The sequence below is a fragment of the Saccoglossus kowalevskii genome, chromosome 14, assembly GCF_978046115.1.
Source record: "Saccoglossus kowalevskii chromosome 14, keSacKowa6.1, whole genome shotgun sequence".
Classification (NCBI taxonomy): domain Eukaryota; kingdom Metazoa; phylum Hemichordata; class Enteropneusta; family Harrimaniidae; genus Saccoglossus; species Saccoglossus kowalevskii.
This window is the reverse complement of record NC_140654.1, coordinates 15,356,763-15,381,076: the sequence shown is the minus strand read 5'-3', so window position 1 is coordinate 15,381,076 and position 24,314 is coordinate 15,356,763. Positions and strand designations below refer to the sequence as shown.

The 24,314-nt window shown below is 36.9% G+C and overlaps 1 protein-coding gene across 2 annotated transcripts; it reads left to right on the top strand.

The window, feature by feature from the left end:
* Positions 1 to 10,520: 10,520 nt before the first annotated feature.
* On the top strand, positions 10,521 to 23,437 carry LOC144344815 (glycine receptor subunit alpha-2-like). Of its 2 annotated transcripts, XM_085507959.1 has the most exons (10): positions 10,521 to 10,585; positions 10,873 to 10,956; positions 12,514 to 12,605; positions 13,441 to 13,505; positions 17,356 to 17,576; positions 17,946 to 18,028; positions 20,470 to 20,610; positions 21,191 to 21,420; positions 22,043 to 22,195; positions 22,808 to 23,437. In XM_085507959.1, the coding sequence occupies exons 2-10, from the start codon at positions 10,889 to 10,891 to the stop codon at positions 23,081 to 23,083; spliced, it is 1,329 nt and encodes a 442-aa protein (XP_085364085.1). In that variant the 5' UTR covers positions 10,521 to 10,585; positions 10,873 to 10,888; the 3' UTR covers positions 23,084 to 23,437. The 2 variants fall into 2 exon arrangements, with proteins under 2 accessions (XP_085364085.1, XP_085364086.1); XM_085507960.1 differs by lacking the exons at positions 10,521 to 10,585; positions 10,873 to 10,956 and having other exon boundaries at positions 12,591 to 12,605; positions 16,816 to 17,576.
* The last annotated feature ends 877 nt before the right edge of the window (positions 23,438 to 24,314 follow it).

The following is a 24,314-nucleotide window of genomic DNA, read 5'->3' as shown; positions in this document are numbered from 1 at the left end:
CATGGCTGTGCCAAGATCTGATATGTCTTCCTGAGATTTGTTTTGAAGGATGAATGCACTAGCACAGGACTTCATGACAGGATCAGATTTCACTAATTTCCGGAAGGCTGACTTTTTTCCAATGCCGAAAATCCTTGAAGTTGAATCACAGCCTGAGTAGGCATGTAAAAAGAGCAACTCATTGCACACATCGTCTCCTAAAGTTTCTTTCAACAGGTTAATGTTATACATTATGTGTTCTTTTGACTGCTTATTTGCATCAGAACGGAAGTAGATGATCTCATCGTCTGTTCTGGAGCAATGAAGGAGCAAGATCAGCAAATCTGTATCCTGACCGACCAACGTTGTGGTGCAATGACGGGATTTTTCAACAGTTGCCTTAACGATATCAACGTCTGCATCTCCTGGTGACTGAATGACATGACATCCCCGTTCAGTTAGTGCTGTGCTGATGAGCGCAATCATGTCTCTCTTGATTTTGTCACGAGATAAAAATTCCTCCTTTTTTCCTCGCCTTCGATGTGTATTGTCTTTTATGGAAGGACCTTCACCATAGCCATCGAACACCAGTGTCACTAGTCCGTAATGTCTCTCAGTGAAGTCTGCATAATACTCGGCTATCACATTATATGAGTCGCCTTTTTTTCAAGGTAAACGGTGGAGCAAAGAGCCACCATCAAGCACGTACCAATCTGTTTCAGGAATAAAGTTCATCACAGCCTCACTTGATAAGTCCGCAGCATGGTCGCGAATTACCTGAGCAAGCTGTGGTTTGTCTGCTTTTTAAAGAATATTCCTGGCCTCAAAAAGAGCTGGAGGGTGGGGGCTCAGTTCATATGTTAAAACCTCTTCAAGGGAAATATCTCCTGACCTTGACACCACAAGGAAACGCTGGAACAAAAGGGCAGGATCAATGGTACGATTAGGAGCAATCTTCACAACAGACATATTCCCAAGGGTTTGGGCTCTGTCTTTCCGCTTGAATTTGTAAGTAAATGCTCACTTTCCAATTATATCTTCAATAATTTTGTTCCCAACCGATTCAAAGGCGTGTAAATTCACATCTGGCCCAACCACTATCCCGCTGACAATGTTTCTCAGAGTGGGATCAGATGTAAAGGGTGAGCAGGCTGAAAGCTTTATCAGAATTTTCTCGAGATCAAATGCATCTTTCTTGATGCGTGCCTCAGTTGAGTCTTTGTGTTGTGGACTTGTAGTATAGGTCAGGTCTGTGAAAACCCTGCATCGCACTGTTGTACTCGGATGTTACAGGTGCAGATAAGGTCCAAAGGTTTTGCATGTCCTCTGTCATCCCACTGCCGCGAGTTAGACCACCAGTGCTCTTTAGAGACTTCATCAATGTTTGTTCAATGACAAGATCACTACTAAGCCCTGCCCAGCACTGATTACTCCTACGAACAACGTGAAAACCAGCAAGGAACTTTTGATAAACGTCTGGGTGCCTTTCCTTCAGGTTGTTCATTTTCTGTAGGTAATAATGAGCAGACCGCAGGTAATTGAAGTGCCCAGCTGCAGCAAAGACAGTTAGGCAATTGGACACTGTCTGCAAATGCATCAACCAAGACCCAGTACGATCTGCCTTGATCAACATTCTTGCCATGCCTACCATACGCTGATAATTTAGCCACAACTGGATGGTCTTTGAGGTCTGAGCAAGTTCAGATTTCTTCTTCGCCATTACTGTCTCAAGTTGAATCAAAACCTCAGAACAAGAGCATCTTCTAGCGTTGTCTCTCCGCTGAGAAGGGAGGAGTACAATTCCTCAGCTTTACCCAGCAGTGTCTGAATCTCGGGATCGTCTTTGACCATTTCCGTTATAAGCTGGTTATGTTAGCACTTGTCAACAAGCAGATGTCCCCGCAAAGCCCTCTGGATAGCTTTGCATGTCATCATGTGCACAACTGCATTTTCTCCAAAGACAGTCTCGAGTATGTTTTTGAGACCAGTTCCTTCCATGAGAGTTCCTATTGCCTCCAGCAAGTTCATAAGTTTATGAAACACCCCAACAATAGTACAATGCCATTCAGGTGACTACTTTGTGGCGCATCAATGATGATTTCGGCAGCCTTCCAATACAAGGGCTGGTCAAATGTTACAATGGTGGGAAGGTTGTGCTTCATGGCATGGTTGCAAAGAAAGTCTAATGTAGACACAATGCATGATTTATCTCCAGAGTACATATTGATCATAGGCAAGAATTAGACTGACGACTGCCCAGGGTGCTGGCTCCCCTGATGCAAGATATGCATCATCTCCTGCAAATTCGGTGTTGCCTCTTTGAAGCCGAGGGAAACTTCCCACAGAATATCGATTCTCTTGTCACAGTCAAGAAATCTCGGCAGGTTCTGGAAGGCTACCTCATGACAAGTATGCCTTGCAAACCTGTACTCCAAGATAGGAATTTTTGTCTTGTTTTCAGTTTTCAGTTCGGAGATTTGTCTTCGTGGAATTATATGGTTAGTCCTTTTTCCAGGGGTGATAGAAGCAATGACACCCATTCCATGAAATGTCCCTTTGCCGTCAATAGTGATAATATTGTGATCAACATTATCAGCAGCAAAAAGGACAGACATCCCCAGCAAATCTACATCACCACCTAGGACATCAGGTTCCACACAATCCGCTTCATTTGTTTTCAAATCTGACCACTTCTGTGTATGAGCAACAGAATCCCATTTCATGAAGTGTATCCACAATGAACTTCGAATGATACAGGTGATGAATTTCCACAGCAAGTCCTAATTGTAGGGGTGCAATGACAGCTCGTGTGCGAACTGCCTGAATTATGGCATGACCAACTGCTGCAACATTGCGTCCTGTGTCTTTCCCAATGAACAATGTTTCCAGTGCTGTCCGCAGACTTGATGGAATGAACAATTGGGCTGAATCAAGTTTTAAATCCTCAATACTTGGATACCGATTCTTCACAGTAGAAACCTGAGATTTTATATCACTTTTGGTTAACCTAGCAGCAGTTTCAATAATAGCGCGTTTTTGGGACTCTTCATCGCCTTCCTGACGCTGTTGCTTGTAGTATGATCTCAGAATCTGTGACGTTTGTTCTCTCATCGTAACAATATTGTCGAAGTCTTCTCCTTCAGAAAAATGAATTGAGTCCTTAAAACGTGTTTTAAGACGCTTTTTCAAACTGTAATTGTCATACGGTTCCAAATCAGGATTGCAAATATACCCTTTCATTATGCGGCTCAAAGATGTAACAGTTAGTTGTTCCTCACTGTTCAGTTCCAGGTAAGCACACATTTTCTGAAATGCTTCATACTTGTCTTCATTTTTTAGGACGACCAGACTTTCTGCGTTTGGCATCAGGGGCATTCTGAAACTCTGAAGGCACAGATTTGAAGGACCGAAAATTTCCACTACACGAATGATGATAAAGTCCGTCCGCTGCATGTAAATCTCGTAAATAGTATTCAATCCGACCCTTTACAGTAAATCCCCAATCAACCTCCAAAATTGTCTCCACAAACTGGTCAGCCCGTACCCAGCTAAATTTTCCCTTGTCCAACTCAATTGTACATCCACAAAATATGCAATCCCTTTCACTTTCAAACCCTCCACTTGATTGTCTTGCACGTGGTTCTCTTCAATGCCACAGAAAAACTACTTTTCTTTGCAACATGGCTTTTAATGTTTTTATCATTTATGTACTGTTGACGACAGCTTTTATGCACTTTAGTACCAGCTCCAACTACAATATCGTCCTTCCGCTTTACACTTGCTTCATTTATTCCCTTCGCCCCCTTCCCCTGAATTGCAACCCAGTTATCACTGGTATCCTCAATCTCTTCCTTGCAAATTGGACAACAAGCTTGACTGTATGTGCTTGCACTCATTGTGGAATCAAGTATCTGAAAAAAGAGAAAGATGAGAATTTGTTATTCAGTTAGATCCAATACATATTCGTCAGGTCAATATATGGAAAATGCGCCATCAACCCATAAAACATTGGTACAAAACGTTTCTCAACTGATGACAGCACTGAAAATATGGAAAGCCATTCCAGCAAAAACCTTAACTTGTCCAGTTTCCCGTTCTTTCAGCTATGAGATTTAAAAAAATGTTTAGAATGTGTTTCTTGCCCACCCAGAAAACAGGGATAGACCTATCCCAAGTTTAATCACATTAGACTGAAACACTGGTCGCATGGTAGTGCCATATTCGACACCACATTGGACTTACTAGTTATATATTTACCCACTTTCATTGTTAATGATCCTAATGTGTTTCTGGGGATGGACATAAAGATTATAAAATTCGAGTCAATAATTATGAACTTGCGGTCATTTGGAGGTGTTGGTAACCATTTTTGACGCCATTTTCGATTTGTGTGTTATATAATGAGCCAACAACATTTTTTTATGATTTTAATGTGTTCTATGTCCCCGAAAAACTAGGGATATACACCAAGATATCACATTTGAGTTGATAGTTACAGAGTTATGATCATTCAGATGTTTCGATGGCCATCTTGGACGCCATCTTGAAAAAAAACAACACTTTTCCGGGGCCCTACTTTGGTAAACTTTTAGTATGTTAAAAAGTACACTAAAACCTACCAGAATCAGTTGAGAAACCTTTTGTAGCAATTTTTGGGGGGGTTGAGGGGGTATTTTCCATACATCGACAAAGTGCGTTTGATGTTTACAGTACACTCAACTCAATGGTTAATGGCATCCACAGTAACATGCAGGTGAATCAAATTGAAACAAATTTACGAGAAAGCCCACTTCGTATTACCAAGTATAGTATATAAAATAACATAGTGAATATATAAATTTTGACAAATGAACATATATAACACGAGGAAATTATGGTTACATATCCCTATTATTGCTATCCATCACACATTATATCAACACAGCAACAAATAACACACCTTTCATTCATGAAAAACATTAAACATTAAAAATTTAAAATAGGACTTCTTGCGCCTTACGAAACATAATTTACAGAACCATTGTGTGCCTCGCACATCTATTTAAATATGTACGTTTCTACTATTTCTAGATCGGTGTATACAGGGATGAAAACAGTCCTCTAATACAGAATGCCATAGAACACGTCAATACATTCGTCCACATCTGTGTCCCGTTCGTAATTGTACACGCTAGTTTATCATTGGAGCCAAGTTGTAAAAATTGATATCCGTTTCACGAATAATAGCTTTGTGAATGGAGTTCACAGCTTATTTCCATACATTATATTCACACATTGTCAGAGTTACAAAGTTACGTGTGTGTTTTTACGGACACATTCGTGCTTTGAATGATCGGAATCAAAAATCAGTATTAAAAGTCTCTGAACGTTTACGTTTAGGATACTGTCGGAGTAGCTTTCGTGTAGTATGTGATTGAAAGATGAACGCTAGTTCTTTTATTTCTACCTGCACAAAAATAACGGATGTTTCGATGTGTATCAGAGACTGAATTTTGAGGTTCGAAATGACACTTTTTGAAGTTTATGTCCTACTTCTTAAAAGTTCTGTAGCTTTGTTCCTTTTGAAGTTCATGTCCTATTTCCTATGGCTGTGCGTCAATTTTCTTTATACACCATGTACAAGAAATTCACTGATTTTTTTGTGTTCAAGCAATCGTTTCGTTCACAGCATATGCAAAACAATTCTTCGTCTGTAATATGCTCTTCGATTTCGTTTACGTCTTCTGAATTGAAAGATATAGCAGTTTTAGCATCGTAGTCAAACTTGTGCGCGTTATCGATCGTCGCCATATTTGTTCATAAGAATTTGACTAGAATTGTCATGAAAATCATCGCTAATGCATCGTAATCCTCACAGGGCTAAAATGAAAATGTTCTTCGTGGTCCGTTCGGCAAATGAACTTCCTGATATATGTACAAACAGCGGCGACCATCCTGGTACCTTTGATCTAAGCTTGGCTGTGACTCCTTCTCTTTTCACCTACATGATGCGAGTAAGATTACGTCAAAATTACTTCCCCCAAATAAGAGATCATGTAAAAGTTTTGTAGCTTTGTTCTGAGACCTTGCGAATTCTCATTGTACGGTCAGTCGAATGACAAGATATAATGCTGGTAAATCTAGTGTACTACATGTGCGTGCGTGCATGGAAATGTTGCCGTTGTCGTTATGACTCAAAATAAAGTACGCCCTCAGCAGCTTGCGGCTACACTGTCATGTTCTTTTGTGTATGGTCCTTGTCACAGATCTGTCTCATTACTCTTCAAAATAATACCCTTTTACAGTAGACATTCTAATTTACCATGTAATTATAGATGTGTAATGTAGATATTTTCTGTTTTCTAGTATTCATTCGGATGTATGTTGAAATATAATTTTGATGGCTGTTCAAGATATATTCAAGATATCTACCCCATCGTTTAAATGTGTACACCCAATATACAGACATCTGGTTTCATTTTGTCTGAGTGCTGCTTCTATGGTGAAGCATAAATTGTTTAGTTCCATAAGTTGCCAGACGTAATCTCGTAAAATGATATGAGTATAAGTCGTACTACATAGTCTCGACCTGTGTTATTATTGTAAGCTGTTCGCCAGTTTTGGCCTTTTGTTTTTACATTATGGGATAATCCCGATCTATCCCGTTGTTGTTGGAGAAGGGAATGAAAAAGTAATAAAAAAGACATACACAAGTTATTCTAAGAATGGCGAATTTACAAGAAATGTCGTAAATAATGCTTATGATGATAAACACACAAACACACACTTGCTATTGATATGAGTGTGCTTATAGTGTCGATCGATATTGAATTAACTGTTTCAAATATCAGTAAAAATACATAACCGTAGTATTCTGAAGTGAAAAAATGACGTAAATTTTTATATAACGGGCGTATACAGAAATATAAAGTTTAAGAACACAACCCAAATGACCGCAAACAATAATTGACGAAACAATCCACAAAAACAAAACAACGAACCTAACAATACAGTACACATTCAGTAAGAGAAAGATATATGCACTTCATAGTGTATATGTAGTGATGTTTTGAAAAGAGAGAGCATCCCGTGCCCCACATACAACACTCGCTATATCATCTTAACAGTCACGTATACCACTTTACATATTTAAACGACAAATAATCCACAAAACAAGCATACCACAGCACAACCCTACAAAGAAAGTTACATAGCACAAATGACTAACCAACAATACACAAGTACAAAACAAGTTCACCAAAGGAAGTCAAAGCAGTAAAAAAAAATAGGTTATTTATTATACATTGTAATACATATCGAAATTGTATGTTTTATTATACATCACATAAAAAACTAACTTCATGTTAGGGTACTACTCTTTACAAAACTTACGCTACATATTATATCAGACTGGTAGTTGAATATATACATCATGATATTGATATGTCCAATTGTACCCCGGGTAATATTTATATTATAGTTATAGTTATCACGTATTGTAAACAAATTGTTTATTTACATAACACTTGAATATATCTGCTGTGTTATAAGTCGGAGGGAAAAGTAGCTACAGACTTCATACTTGGCGTCAATATTTCCCATGTACGCACACGACACAATAACCTTCTAAGAAGAAATGTTCAAAGGTCAATGTCGCAACATGTGTTTTTGTGCTATATAACTATATATGAAAACTAGCCAGTACCAGTAAAATTGGCACACATATTCCAACAACTTTTCCCAAGACCTTGCTAAATTTTGAAGTCAAAGTCATGTAAGTTTGTATAACTACGGGTAAATATCTAGGACAGACGTGTTGAGCATCGTTGAAGGATTCTAGGGTAGATTACTAATTTGACGAAAAAAATTCAACCTTGAAATTATTATTTTTTATTTCCCGAAAATGTATCACACAATTTACCCAATATACACTATATGATTTTCACGAATCAAACTAGCGAAATCATGTGTGTATCATTCAATTTAACAATATTATTTGTGCATATTAACGTTGTAAAACGAGTAAATTCTTATTTTTAGAGATAGAGATTTTAGAGATAGAATTAGGAAAAAATGTGTCATTTCCCCGTTGGCATTTCACTGTGAACGAGCTTGGTTTTGCGCACGGAGACGAAATACGCGAACGAACGACCGAATTGTTGAGGATGTACAATTGGCGTTCCGATTTTGTGAAAAAAAAAATGCGTGGCAATTTGAACTACCGGAGAATTGTCCGTAAATGTGGAGTCTTCTGCATGGGACTTTTTCACATGAAAAATACATAACTGTACACTACCGCCGCCATATTATCAAATCAAATTACTGGTACGTGCACATCATGCATATTACAACATCGGATCTTTTCAGAAGGTCTATCAGGCGTCGTTGCCTGGCCCATCGTGGTAACGCGATTGTAACATACACACGATGCAACGAACGAGGAAATGCGTGCATTGCTTGGTGCATGGAAACCGGGCTTTAGGCGACACTTATCTTGGACTGCGCTATATGCGAGGTCTAGCTGTACACAGAGCAAGTGAAATAGCGACGCATAACCAAACGCACCATTGCACACGATCAGAAGACTATCGTATTTCAAATCTTTGGCTGTCAAGTTGAATCGCTTTTCACGCTGTGATCACATAACGCGAGTTTCAATTGCTTACATTAAACTACCTATAAATTTATTGTGTTACACCAAAGAGCGATCCAACTATTTTAAAATGAATGCTAAAGTTCATAATTAATTTCTGGTAACTGGGGTAGTATAGGTGTTTTTAATAAATAAATAAATAAATAAATAAATAAATAAATAAATAAATAAATAAATAAATAAATAAATAAATAAATAAATAAATAAATAAATAAATAAATAAAAAATAAATAAATAAACACATTTTGATAACGTATTAACCAGTACGCCACGTGACCTTATATAATTAGTTAATATTTGAAATTACGACCCGTATTTCATCACGTTATTGACCAGTGAAGCGGAAAAACAAAGTAATATTCTATTGAAGAAACGTCTGGCCGTGGATGTGTTTTCTATCTTGATAGCGCTTGTAATTCTCTCCGCTTGTTACTGGTGTGGTGCATTTCACTGTCGCCATATAAGCACAGCGAGCAAACGTCTACCAACACATGAAATGTAGCATATAGCTCACATTTAGTTCTATTTTCTGAACGCACACAACAACGGGCGCACAGACGTTAGTGTGATAACGACGATACCGTGGAGATAGGAAAAACAGATTACGTGCGACAAATGTGTGCCCTTTGATACACATATTTCACGTTCAAAAACTAATTGCTTGGCTAAAAAACAAACAGCGTGGCGAAGCAGAACCAAACCTATTCCCGAAGAGCTATCTTATTGAACTCTAACCGTCTTGGAATTCAACCATTGAGCTGTATTGATGGCTATCCGCGGTGATCAGTTACTCTGATGTCAACGAGTCTGACATTGTGGTCAATTTCACAAGGAGTATCTAATTTGAACTTTCAAAAGGACAATCTAATTGAGCTGGCACCACGTGTTTCCTAGCGTCGACACCGTCGGAGTGCATTACGCGTCACAGTATAGCGTCTGATCTCGTAATTTTGTGTTGGCGAACTAGACGAGCTTGGAGATGTCGTTTTATCTGCATCCTGATACTAGGCAACATTTAGAATTGAACACAATTATATCTAAAATGGGTGGCGGAACCTCATTTCAATGTTAAACCAGCTAATGATATACATGTAACATGGTTGTCTGAGTTGAATACGCATGAAACACGGTGGAAATTAGTTCGTGACATGCGTCAGATATTTCGATCCCATGGTCCTGTAGTTGATTAAAAAAATGACTCGTTTGTATCACGTCGCCAAGTTGGTCTTTGTCTGAAAAAAAAAACAAAACGCTTCTGTTGGTTTCCCACGTTCCCTATCTTAATCGCGTTGGCCGTTGGCAAACTTTGTACATGCGCAAAACAACACTCTATCTTCCGTGTAGAATGACATCAACATTTAGCAAGTGAAAACAGTTACACGCAGATCACCGGCACCTGCACTCAAACAAACACCTGGGCATGATCTTCAACATTCATTAAAAATAGATAGAACGCTCATCTGATTACCATATTAAATTTACTGGTATTTTGTTGTAAACAAACGAAATACTCATTAATGATGCAACGAAACACATCATTACGGACGAATCGCGGAATTGTCATAGAAAAAAAAATATTTGTTTAAACATTTTTGTTTGAACTTCCCAATGAGTGAAATTAACAACGACCGCACCCATCGAGCGGACATGTTAATCGTTTTGATATTTAGTAATTTGTTTTACTGAGCTGCCAGAAGAGAATATCTGCGGTAATTTGTAACGGCTCCACAACAAATACATTCGTTGTACACAACACAAGACGCTAATTAAATTCGTAAATTGTGTACGTTCGCTGCGCACTGACAATTGTTCGCGTGTTGTATTATGTGTCACGTGCTGCCACTTAATACGCCAATGTGGTACCCGTATTTATTTATTTATATAGATACATACGCAGTTAGTTGTGTATCACTCACAATGAATACACCTAACACGCGAATTCCATACCGCACCGTCAACCCAACGTAATCGGAGGTAAGATATTTAACCTATCTGATTCCCATTGCGTATTACGCACCCGCCTTACAGTTTTGGGGTGGGTAGATTTCATTTACTCGGCTAGACCGAGGCTTTGATGTAATATAAGTCTCCAGCCTCCTAGCAATTGCTCTGGTTATCCATGACAGCTTCACGATTTCAGGGCAAACGGTTATGTTACAGATATTAATATAAATCATTAATGCAAAATTACATTCATCCGTGTTTTTGCCAAGTAGAATTGATCGCGTAATTTAACACTTGTGCATTGGGTTATATTACAGATGTTAGATAAATAACATGTTGAATGGTAGAAAAGCAGGAGAATTATTGACAAAAATGCAGTACATCATGATTTATGTTTTTATGTAAGTACCAGTTGTGTTTCTCATGTCGGAAGCTATTGATTCTATTTTACCCACTCTTGTTGCGTCCTTTAGCCTTTCAGTTGTTTGGTTGCATACGCCAATTTACCGATGAGTATTAACTATAAGCATGAAACAGTTACATATATAATAAAACGACCAGGCTCTCTCTTTCTATATTTGAATCTCCGATGAACGTACATGTATATTGTAAGCAACGTGTTACTTCGGGAACTCTCGGCCACAACAGTAGCGTCATTACAACTCAGCTGTCATGATGTTTGATGACTATTGTTGTGCAAATATTACTGAGCGTGGTCACATTAATCTTTCATGAATGGCAAATGCTAATGTCTAGTGTATGAAAGAGAGAGGAAGAGATGTGATTAAATGACACTAGTTATAACAGAATCAGATTATCAATATTTTTGTGATTCATTCGACTAAAAAATAATGTTGTTTAAAACATATTCCTATGGGTGTAAACAATATTATTATTATTTAAAATTAGCTGGCATATATATCATCATAATTATAGATATCAATTACTTATAAATACTCATATTAAAACATGTTTTCATCATATGTCAGGCCAATTACAAAATTAAAACGATGCAGTCGATTCGATCTTATAACGTACAAAATATTCTGATATATAATGATCCAACTTATATTTCCGCGGCAACCTACACACAAAAACAGTAATAACGGTGATATCTTCACAATTCAAAATTTTGCCCAAATAGACAATTTATTCAAGATTGGGAACGCCACCGTTCATTATAGAAGTAGACACACACATACACGAACAAACACCATGTAATACATAGACATGCACGTGCTATTGTGTTCGTGAAATCAACACAAGTTCAATCACTCAATATTCCTAGTAATAAAAAAAGTATGTCATCATTCACTCTATCATAGAACGAATGTCAAAAAAACGCAATTTTACTTGCTGTATATCACGACAAGGTAATGGAAACAGACAAAGAATACCATTGTAAAAAACTTGATACATCGCGTGGGTGTACAGTGTACAAGGAAGTTGGTCACAAAAGCACTAGCAATAAAATGTATTAATGTGGCTGGTGAAAATGGCTTGTGAATTTGAATGTTAGTTGACGCACAGAATAGCTTCTTAGGTCTGAATTATTTAATTGTTATTAATTTTGTAGCAATTTCAATTATGGTTACTTGTTCGTTTGTTGGTTTAGTTGTGACCCCAAACACATATCATACGTGTACAACTACTATTATTTGTTCTAATACTGAAATTAACAATTAAAAATAATCAATGTATGTATGGTCTGCCTTTACATGATAGCCCATATATGTTCGAATAAACATGTTCTATAACGTTTAGATTTGGGGCGGTTTCAGTTATTCGTACATAATTAATCACATTTACATTTGACTAAACGCAAAATAGTTTTACTTGATCGTGATTCCAAGAAAAAGCCCCTGTCCAATCAACCAAAGCAATGTAGCAATGTTTCGTTACATTATGTTACAAGAACACTTTCAATGCAACTTTTGAATTCATTTTCTTTCTTTCAGAATGTCAGTGGTACCTACGGTCTCAACTGAAAAGCATATCATTGATGAATTGCATATTGATGGTTCAAGCATTGTCAGACCCAACTACGAAGGTAAATGAAAAAGTAGTTACGTTATGTAGTAGACCTGGAGACCATACAATTGCGACATCGGTTTATTATTATGTTATTTGGCATCATTTCCAAACAATATTTTGGCAGTTGTCGCTATGGTGATACCAGGATAAGGTCACAAACGTATAATATCTTTAAAAAGGCAGAACATTAAAATTGTTCTACCAGATGTTTTGTAACATGTAGGAAATAAACATACATGAAATAATAGGAGTCGCGAATACGGTTATCTAAAAATGAAGTAATGCTGGTTCCAGGGCCGCTCACGTTACTGTTATGGAACTGTACACCCAATGAACCTATGTGGTTTTCTTACCTGACACTACTTACACCAATAGTAAAACTGTATACATGATAGATTGAGGTTATGCATATTAATTTGGAAACATGCCACAACGGCCAATGAGTATTGTGTACTGCTGCAGAGTAAAAGACAGTAAATTTATGAGCGTAGATAAAAAGTTAAAAAAAAAAACTGTTTGCTTCTAACTGACGGGTATGTGTGTGGTTATAATTGTGTTTTAAATTCATCGACGTCGTAAATACTCATTAGGTAGGAAGCGTAGTTAATTTGCTTAGAATTACATTTCTGCATAATAATCAGGTCGCATGATTCCTCGCAAAATTTAATCATATTATGAAACAAAGAAAAGTTTTGCTCGTATAACACACGATTGCGCACTGAACCATTGCTTACACGGGTTCAAATAGATTATGCTTATAGGCAAAATCTCTCGGTATAAGCTTGGTGGTCGATGCTTTATTGCTTAAATATACCATGAATAACTAATCAAACTAAATCTTGAACTTTCAGGTCAACTGAACGTGTCAGTTCGTATGTTCATTACGAGCCTGGATTCGGTGTCTGAAAACACCATGGTAGGTTTATTGTTTGACAGCACATGTTGTTTATACTGATCAATCAAATAATACGAAGTACAACTGTAAACATAAAGTGATTATCTAGCATTTGCGTCGTTAACATAAATAACATAAACGCACATGTAGTCGGAATAATGTGAATACAATGGTCTCATTAATTACATAATACATCACGTAATAAATTCCAACAACCACATTGAGAGCAGCATGTATAAATTGAAAGCACGTTGTTTGAAAACGAACAAGGAAATGTATAGTTAAAAAATGAAATTTCATATTTTGTTTTCAAATATGTTCCTAGAATCATTCTAAATAAATGCATTTGAGCCATTACTCCTACTATTAAAAACGCCGTTTACATGCTGCGTTTTATAGTACGGATTATCTCGTCAAGAATAAAACATCGGAAAAATACCACTATACTGTGATTATATTATTTACTCTGGTTTGCTGAAGATTGTTGTCCTCCGCCTTCAAACAGGCGACGATACTATATGGTCTTTTAGAGAACAAATTGAAGATACATTATATTGCCATTCGCGAATTCGAAAATATCCTACACCAATACTACTGGAATATATTTTTCAAATAACCTATGATTAGTCAGGAAAACCAATCAATAGATCACTCATTCTCAAGCAAACCTGAAAAATAACATGAAAAGGACGCATTTCACAAATAATAACCTACGGCATCATTATGCAGCATGGGGACACAACTCATAATGCAGCACAGGTAGTCTCCGAATGTCACACCCACATTTCCATACTCGACTCGGACGTGTATACTTCTAAAAAAACTGTATTTATTTCGAGTGGTTTGGTAACTTGTTATCAAGCCCGGCATTCACAGTGTATTACTGCTATGTATGTGATATTTACATTGTATCAAAAGCAAACGCGTGTACATTTCACTCGATTTCACGCACAGAAATGTGCATTAGAACACAGTGAGAGATAACTGAACTTGCATTGAAGGCGTGTGTTGTCTTCCTAGCCGTGTAGAAATTCCTTGTTAGCAAAAAAAGACTCGTTTCGTGTCGTAAAACACCAAAATTGTCCGACACGGAGGTACACATTTTAAGCGTGAGTCACGTGCTCGATGTACGGAAAATTCCCACTACTCGATCTTGTTGCGAAATGTATATAGATTGTGATCAATACGAAACACAATGACACGTGACTGAATCAACAACCCTATTGACGTTGTAGTCAGAACATCTGTTCGTATCGTTCAGTGTACATTTCACACATTTACATCTGATTATCACACAGATATACGTCACTGAACAGAAATAAAAATCATCAAACCGTAACAGTTAGATTCAACAATAATCATTTTCACACGTATCTCATAATTATCGCGGTGATGTTTCTTGTTTTTGTGAAGTCAAAATATACCAAAAAGAGATCAAACTAAATTTAATATCGAACAAACAACTTAAAATTAACGAAACTAGCCACTCGTAGATATATATGGTTTGTCATTTAAAATGAATTTTAAGGACACTGGTTAAATTCAAGTGATTCAATGAACTTGTGCTAATTTCATAATTTATTTATTGCAATGAAAAAATTACAATGTAAAGTTAAATTTTATATTATACATATTATAAATGCAAGTTATATATTAAAGGATTTATCAGAATCTTCATTCGTGAAATTAAAAGAGGCTACGATCTAATTTACCTATTTATGGTCGTAATATCGAATGGTACATTAATTGGAGTTGTTATATCAAAGGAAAGCAGTTGGAAACAGGGTTCTCGTGATTCGCGCCCCCCCCCATCGACAGAGTAATATTTTGAAAGGACGTGGTAATCATGTACATAACGTCGATATTGCTTTATTTTCGACCGTCAAAACTGAAACACTGTTGTTTGCATATTTGCTATAACCTAAATGACGAATAACTATATAACCAAATATCATTGTGTATCCAAGCGACATCTGTGTACGCTTGCGATTCATAGCATGGATCACAAATTGGACATAGCAGTCACTGTGGATGTATTATAAACTAACACGTATCCGTTCTTTTGACGACGTAGAGGGCGCCGCTCAACAAAGCATTGCTCTGCAATGCCCACTCACACGCTTCCCATTTTAGATCTGTGCTCCACTGAAATGGGCAATTATTGATTTTTTTGCTGAAAATAATTACTCACATCCAAGTAAATTTGAGATATTTCCCGTGCTGTAGCCACGCCCACCTATCCTGAAACGGTCGACTGTTTCCGGATTTCCGACTCTCGCCGAAAGTTTGCCACCAAATGCAAAAATATGAGAGGAAGCCATACCCCTGGGCCGTACTTTTATATCACTGTGTCATTCAACGTACAACTGTACTTTTAAACGATATACATTTTTTAATCGGCGTTTCTTTTGTCTATTTTATTTTATTTTTGAGGGAGCGAATTTTAAGAAGTTGTTTTCACAACAAACTTTTATGATGGTTAAACGTTGTGTTGTGGGCGGTTGCAGTAATGCGTATAGTTATAGTGTAAGTATTTACACGTTTCGAATCGATCCGAAGGTGCGAAATCGGTGGACGAAAGCCGTGAAAATAACGAGAAAAGGTTGGGGTGCACTTCCTCCTAACAGCGTCATATGGATTGTCCACTTCACCTCAGATTCTTTTTTTTTTTTTGAAAAACTGTCCCTGTCCATGACAAAACAACTAGGTTTTAACGAGAAACGCCGAAAATACAAAACGTTTTCGAAAAAAAATAGATTCGGGACTAGCCCATGATCACTGAGACGGATTTCAAAATGGAGAGAAACGTCGAGTATGTGTTTCAAATGATTTGATTTTTTTTTGCGATCCTGATTATTACTTTATAGAGACCAACCGTGTTATGTAAAAGGTAGCAGTAATTTTGATAATGACGCGAAAACGAAGCGTCGGACAAACAGGAAATTACGCAGCCCTCCGGATGTTTTCATTTTCGCAGGCTAAAAGTGTCTGAATTGTTCTGTTATTGGTGTTGAATGTCGAATTCACACCTTTGTTGCCTTTACTTGCAGCTTGATCTGCATAATAATTTACGGAATAAGAATCCGGGCTTGAGCTGTCAATGTATTTCTTTAATATGATGCCATAATCATGAAAATCACGCTAAATCCACTCTGAATTTGTCTGTATGTGCGTCGCTCTCAATTATTTTTGTTATCCAATTAAACGCCGCCATTCACGCACTTGTCCCCCTCATGACCCGACGCGTTCAACCATTACAACGCGGCAGTCATTTATTTAGTAACTGTGTTTTGTCGTTTTCTAATTATTTCTCTATTTTATAAATCAATAGTGTCTAGTAACCTGCTAAATAACAAGACCATTCAGCCGTCAAATTCGATTTTGTCCAATGCCGGAGTCCAGCGACAGTGTACAAACGTGCTCCGGTGACGGTGACGACCACGGTGACTAGCTACACCAGACCGGACATATTTCGCATCTGACTCAACCCCATGCAACAAACTTGATACTATGTGTTCAGTATGGTTCATTCTTCCTCGACGAACAAATATATAAGTGGCAATTTAGTCAAAGACGAGAAAACAGCACAAGAAATTTGCCTTATTTACACGTATCGGCAATGCAAGCTGCCCAGCGACTTCCCCTTCTGACGTCACAAGGGGAATTTCTGTATGCAAACGAGAAGCTAATCAGGAGCCTCGTTTTAAAATACACACAAAAAAGTTTCCGTAGACTGAGTTTAAAACACATTTTTTCACTTAAAATAAATTATTTATGCTTAGAAACATACAAATTAATAATATTTATGTATCAATGGATAATTTTAGGCGTGAAAATAGCAGCCATTTCACAGGCACTTTAATTGTTGCAGGATTACTCAACTACTATGTTCCTACACACGAAGTGGAAAGACGAACGGTTGTTCCACAATCAGACCAAATCAATCATACTCTCATCATCGTCAATACTCGATCTAATTTGGAAACCTGATTTGTATTTCGAGAACAGTAAGCAAGGTACCCATCACTATGTTACGACCATTAACCGATCCATGAAGATCACTCCAGATGGGGTCATATTTTACAGTTCGAGGTGAGCACAGGATATAAGGTCTACTTTGAAATTACACGGCAACTTGATTTTGTTTTATTTAATATGTTAGTATTTTTTTGCACTCAAGGTTATGTTTTCTCGCGAACTTTCTCCCAACTTTATGTTGGCATTCCGCGAAAAACGCAACGCGAATGCGCATGCACTGGCGTATTGACGCAAATCATGCAACGTCGCGTAGTGAAAAATAGTGCAAAAACAGTGTACGATAGGTTCACAGTGCAGTGTTTAGTGTCATATATTTATCATTTTCGTATAATACATAATTAAATACTTTTTTCGTATTATCACACAACCGTTCCCTAATTTAATCAACTGCTAGGTAAACAAATTGTTTATAATTCTCGACAGACTGAGTGTGACTTTATCGTGTAATATGCATTTCCATCGTTTCCCCATGGACGAACAAGCGTGTCCAATGGTACTACTAAGTTGTGAGTATTTTTTCTATATGAGAGTTTGTGAATGATGGATATAGTTTTTTTGTGTTTCTTATTAACTTAAAGTCAGTTTCCATAAAAAAACATACAATATTTTCTGCTTACAATCCATAAATAGGGTTGGAAATATTAGCCACGTTTGATGTGTGGATTTCATTATTTACAACGCCATAATTTTATTTGTTTTCATGCATGAAGTTAACGTTCAACTATCTACATGACAATATGTTGTCACGATGTCACGTGTTCAAACGCTGACTTCAATGAATGTTGCACCGCATACCACACCGACTCACGCGGTACTTTATTTTTGCCGGCGAATAATGTTTTAGTCCTAGTTTCAGACAAAGTCCGAAATCTGGCACTATTAATTTGATGTCCGTCCGTCCATGCGTCCATGCGTCGCTCAAACTCAATATAAAGATGATGTATGATGACTTACATACGCACGTTAATTTTTATGACAGTTTGACAGCCATTATTACAATCCATGATTTTGCCTGCACAGTGTACTGGCCACGTGTACGCAACTTCGATTTTTTACAAGGCAGTTTACGCATACACAATTGCAGCATCAAGATACAAGTTAGTCCAGTGCTAAAATTTAGAACGTCATTTCAGGATTAAAACGTCTACGTGACTTTACTTTGAAGACATAGATATTTTATACAACCTTGGTGTGTGAGGGCGCTGTATAGTGAATTTCAGTTCAGGTTTGTTGAATTGCCTAATGCACTATATTTATGCTGTAAGAAAAAAAAAAATCACTAAAATGTATATTACAGTTCATGCATCACCGTTTAGAGTTCTATTTCTAAACATATAATATATAAAGAGATAAAATATCTTACATGCAACAGATCATATAAAGCGTTAAAACTAAAATAAAGACTGAATTCGACCTCGAATCAGTCCTCGGCACGGAAGCTGTGACGCGCGGATTGACATATAACGCAACCGTGACATGGCCATTGTTGACATTATAAACACGTCATGAAAAAATTAAATTTAAATACACCTATTTTTCATTTATATTGACAAGGTATATTTCCAGCATAAATTCACTTCAGATAAATGACGGGAATGTCAAATTATTATAATTGTTTGCCAGATTAAAATATTATACTGCCATCGCGAGGCGTCTTCACTCAGCGGCGGCGGGATCCTACTGGGACATTTAATTGATTGACACTTGTCAGAGTGTAACTACGCTCTAACGGGCATATATCAATGATTCGTGCTTTCTAATTCAATCATTTTCATTTACGTAATAAAATGACAGAATTTGAGGGGTAATGAATTAGCAGTTGTTACTTTGTTCAGAAATAATTTACTCTCTGTCACCGGCGGAGTATTGAAGAGTACTGATAAATACAATTTACGTCTCGCCGCGGTAGCCTGGCGCTAATAAACAGACACATTTAATTCCCGAATACACATATTTCATGGAACTCTGTCAAAACAGGACCAATTAACATACTATTTTTTGTCAGATCAGTATGACGATTAGCAATTCCTAGTCGCTGTACGTATTGCATATAGCTGGACTCTATCCTAGTAAGCGCACAATTTGTGCTTGGCATCACGGCGACCGACCAAATTGATCGCTGTTTGTGAGTCTTTTGTTTTTTGCGCTTGAGAATAATCGAATCTGTTTCATGACTCCGCAGCTTCCATAATTATGTAGTTTTATTTAGCGCATGTTTTAAATTGGTAGCCAGTGAAGTAAGAGCTCGTGCGTGTGAACCAACACAGTCATTTTTTTTCTATATTGGATGACGTCCAAATTGTTTTTTTGTTTTTTTTTTTAAATCAAACGTTAATTTAGAAATCGTGGTTGTGTTTGTTCGGTGTGTAACAAAACAAATAACATCACGTCCTGACCGTCATGCACGGTGACATATGTCCGACTAATATAGGCCGTCACTCTCTGATGTCATTTGATCATCCAGCGACTTTAATTAGTAATCATTCACATAACAGTACGACGGTCTAAACTACGCGAACACCGGTACAGAGTTTCCATGAGGCTTTTGTCGTACACCTAGTTGCGTCATTAAATGATCTAGTCCATCCCATGGCTAGTTTGATGGGACTTCGGTTATACATATTTCTCAGCGTGTGTACTTTAGAATAATTAGACACTCAATGCCGTTTATTGACAGTAGACGTCGTTTCATTTGTATATACCATTGTCGCTTAATACATGGCTACTCATTCTTTTGCAGACTTCTGCTTCTGTCTGAAATTGCGTTCAGTCTTTTATTTAAAGCATACTCACAATGCATAGACCTAAATTGCCCTATAAACTTATGTATAAATGCAATGAATACAGTCAAACAAACTATCTCGCATCGATTAACAAATAGTCGTAAAATAACCACTGAAATAATAACTGAAATAATTTCAATCGTGTTTTTTTTGCGATAATACAGATGCGTACAATGGACATGAGCTGAAACTGTCTTGGTACAAAAATCAAAGTTTTGAGGTCTTTGACCAGAACACGTTGCCACAATTCACTCTAGCGGGCTACGAGCTAGACGAACACTTGTTATACTATGCAGAAGACATTCGTAAGTTATGTACTATGTATACATATATATATATATATATATCTTTGGTTTCTCTAATAAGATTTGTGGTTTACATATGCAACTTAAATTTAGGTAGATTTACCGATATAATACTTTTATAATACAATAATACTTTTTGAGTAGCATTCAAACTTCCCAACGATGTATAATTTGTCTTCAATTGCATATACATTTCAATTTACAATAAAATTCAACAAATAACACTTAAACGAGGTAGGAATACGCTTTTGGATGATCCCTGTTTTATAAAAAAACTTGATATCCAATGAAACTAATGAACACTTAGTTGTATTTTGTATAGTTGCAATTTGTTATCACAGGCTGTTTTTTCTCTATCGGCACCTTGAGATGAAAGGTTCCAATGCCATAGTTACATAGGTCAGACGAACTGCGGAAACGATAACAGGAGAGACTAGAACACTATTTGAGGGGCAAAGCAAGTCTCGTAGCTTTCTCGCTTTTAGCAAGATCTGTGCGCCCATTTGCCTTTAAGGTATATTTTTGGAGCAACAATCTTTTAAATTGAAACTTAACTCACAAATCTCTGTTTGTTTTTCAGCACCCTGGTCTTCGCTCGAAGTAACATTCATTTTACAAAGGCAGCTAGGTTACTATCTACTTGTTTTCTACGTTCCATGTGTTCTACTGGTTACAGTATCGTTCATATCGTTTTGGTTGTCGTACCAAGCAACGGCAGCGAGAGTTAGTCTCAATCTGACATCGGCATTAACAGTCGTTGCTCAGGGGATCGGTGCTCGTTTTTTCCTTCCCCGTGTCTCGTACACAACGGTTAGTAATTTGCATCCATATTATTTCGAAAAAGTAATATTTGAAGCGAATGATTTAAACAGTTGCAATCCCCTGGCCTTTACAATAAAAAGTTGAGATTGTGGTGGATAGATGAATTTCATCATGATATCTACGTGTTTTCACACATTTTAATATGCTTTTACAATATTTTGGCGGTGATGATTTATTTATTTACCATATGGGAATACATACACATTTAGTGCAGTACACCTTCATGAAACAACAATTAAAACTACATTATGACATTGCATACATTTATATTCAGGCTTTCCATACAACTTTTGAAACCTGTGGAAACTGCTTGGCGTATCTTCCCTGATAGCAATATGTGTGCTATTAAATTACATTATCTACGTACAATTTCTCTATTTACGGTATCTTGAAATCACGTTTTCAAATTTCTACTAAGTATACGGATTCATGTATTGTAACTGTGTACTTGACCTCCAATACTATCACCAGTTGACACAATTAATATTATTGCTTTGAATAAAACAACTACTGTAATACATATATATATTAGCATACCATTCTGAATCAAAAATTGAAATAATATTTACAAATAATGATTGCATACTTCCACAACTTATTTACATTCCAGGCATTAGATGTATATATCTTTGCAAGCTTCTGTTTTGTGTTAGGCGGTCTCGTCGAATTTGCTTTTGCCAACTTCCTATCGAGAAAGTGTGTTGTTTGTAAGTGCCGTGGAAACAACATAGCCATCGCGAACAACCCCAAAACGGAGGAACCGGCAAGTATAATTCATTGACTGTAAACTTGTTTACGAGCTGTTTTTAACCAATCAATGCAGTCCAATTTTCCATCCTAGACTATCCATTAAGGGCAGACACATTTTGCTGAGACGGTGTCGATTTCTACGTACCAGCCGTCCGTCTAATTGTCCGAACGTGAAAGCATACGTAACACAAACTGTTTTAGTTGAACGTATGAAAACAGAGAAATACTTTATTAAAAAAAAAATACAAAATGTAGTTTGGCTTTTATCTACATCTTTCCATATGTTCTGTTCTTGTCAAAGGTTTTGGTCGCCTATTAACAGAGTGGAATGTCCTCCACCAATAACAATGTTTATTGATAAACAATATTAATTGTCAACGCCAATTGAAAGGAAACATAAGTGTCAAAGAGTATTGTCGCTGTATGCAGACGCGCACCAAATTACACCAACAGTGTGCAATGAACATTATGTTAGGTCACCATAGTGTATTGCATTTATATGAAATTAAATGTATAATGGGAGAGGGTAAGCTACGTCTGCAATACTGCGCGCATTCCGAGTTCATGACTTTAATTACATCGGACGCAGAAGCCTTGAGCAAAATATCTATTTTTATTTTCGCAGGACCTGCATAATCGAGATGGGAACGCGTCCTCCGCCGGCAACTGCAGCAGCATCACGAATAGGACACCTTGGAAATATTCGCACAAACAACAACCCATGTGTCGCCTGCAACAAGAAACGAGCAAAAAACAAGGAAGTTACCATTCAAGTCACTGCGATAAAAAAATGTGTGAGCCTAACTACAAAGCCGAAGCAGTCGATCGGGCGTCAAGATACTTGTTTCCAATTGCGTATTTGGTATTGAATTTAATATATTGGGTTGTATATTCAGTTTGAGTTACTATTTCTGCTCATCAATCATTAAGTTCGATTGTCGGTATGCATATTCATATAATCCTCGATCCCCCTCGAAAAAAATGTCGCCTCTCCAAAATCAAGCTGAAACTCTTTGTGTCAGCAAAATTTGTACCTCAAAATGCAGGAAATAGCGTTTTAGAGGGTTGAGAATTACAAATGTTTTAAGGAGAAGAATACCACCCAGTAAGGTCGCAATTACGGCGCAGGGTTGGTGAGCAGATCTCGCCACTCCGTCTCTGTATGTATACATTCGATAGGCAACGTTTGGTCCAATAATTCATCAAAACTTCCGGAGAGCAGAGTAATTGTCGATTACATGTAACTAATTATTTATAATCCTATATATATATATATATATATATATATATATATATATATATATATATATATATATATATATATATATATATATATATATATATTGCATTTTCAGCAAATCATACTATTTCAATTCCCAACACATAATTGTAGTAAAATAGCTACAGTTTAGTTTGCCTTTACAGACTAGAACACGATGTGACAATAATGCATAATTATTGTCTAAATAGTCCTGGAGAATGTTAGAATGTATGCCCCTGAATGACAATTTTCAACTTCTGTTTTGTATTACGTATTGTATAGTATGTATCTTACTACAAACAAAAATCCTGAATAATATAGCTCGATATAATAACGAACACTTGTCTGAACTACTTTATAGTGCATATACAAGTATAAATGTATTCGCAAGACAATATTGTCATTGCGATTTCTCCTTGTTTAGGTTAATTACCCAAGTGTCTATTAAATGTATTACTCGGTATACTAATCACTCGTAATGATTTATTTGACTTTTTTGGCCAGGATTTCAATGTTTTATTTAGCAATTATCAATACATTATGCGATAGCATGAATACAACGTTAACCGATTCGTATCTCACAAGGCTGAATACTGAGTAATTCGCTCGGATACACATTGTATGTTTATGGTTTAAAAGATGTAATACGATTTCAATGTTTTATTTAGCAATTATCAATACATTATGTATCGCATGAATACAACGTTAACCCAGACGTTACGGTACCTCACAAGTCTGAATACAGCATCCCTGAGTAATTCGCTCGGATACACATTGTAAAGATGTAATACGATTTCAGTGAATATATTTATATATATTACCCGATTTTGATTAACAATACAAATTCAAGCCATTTGCTGTGACGGCCACT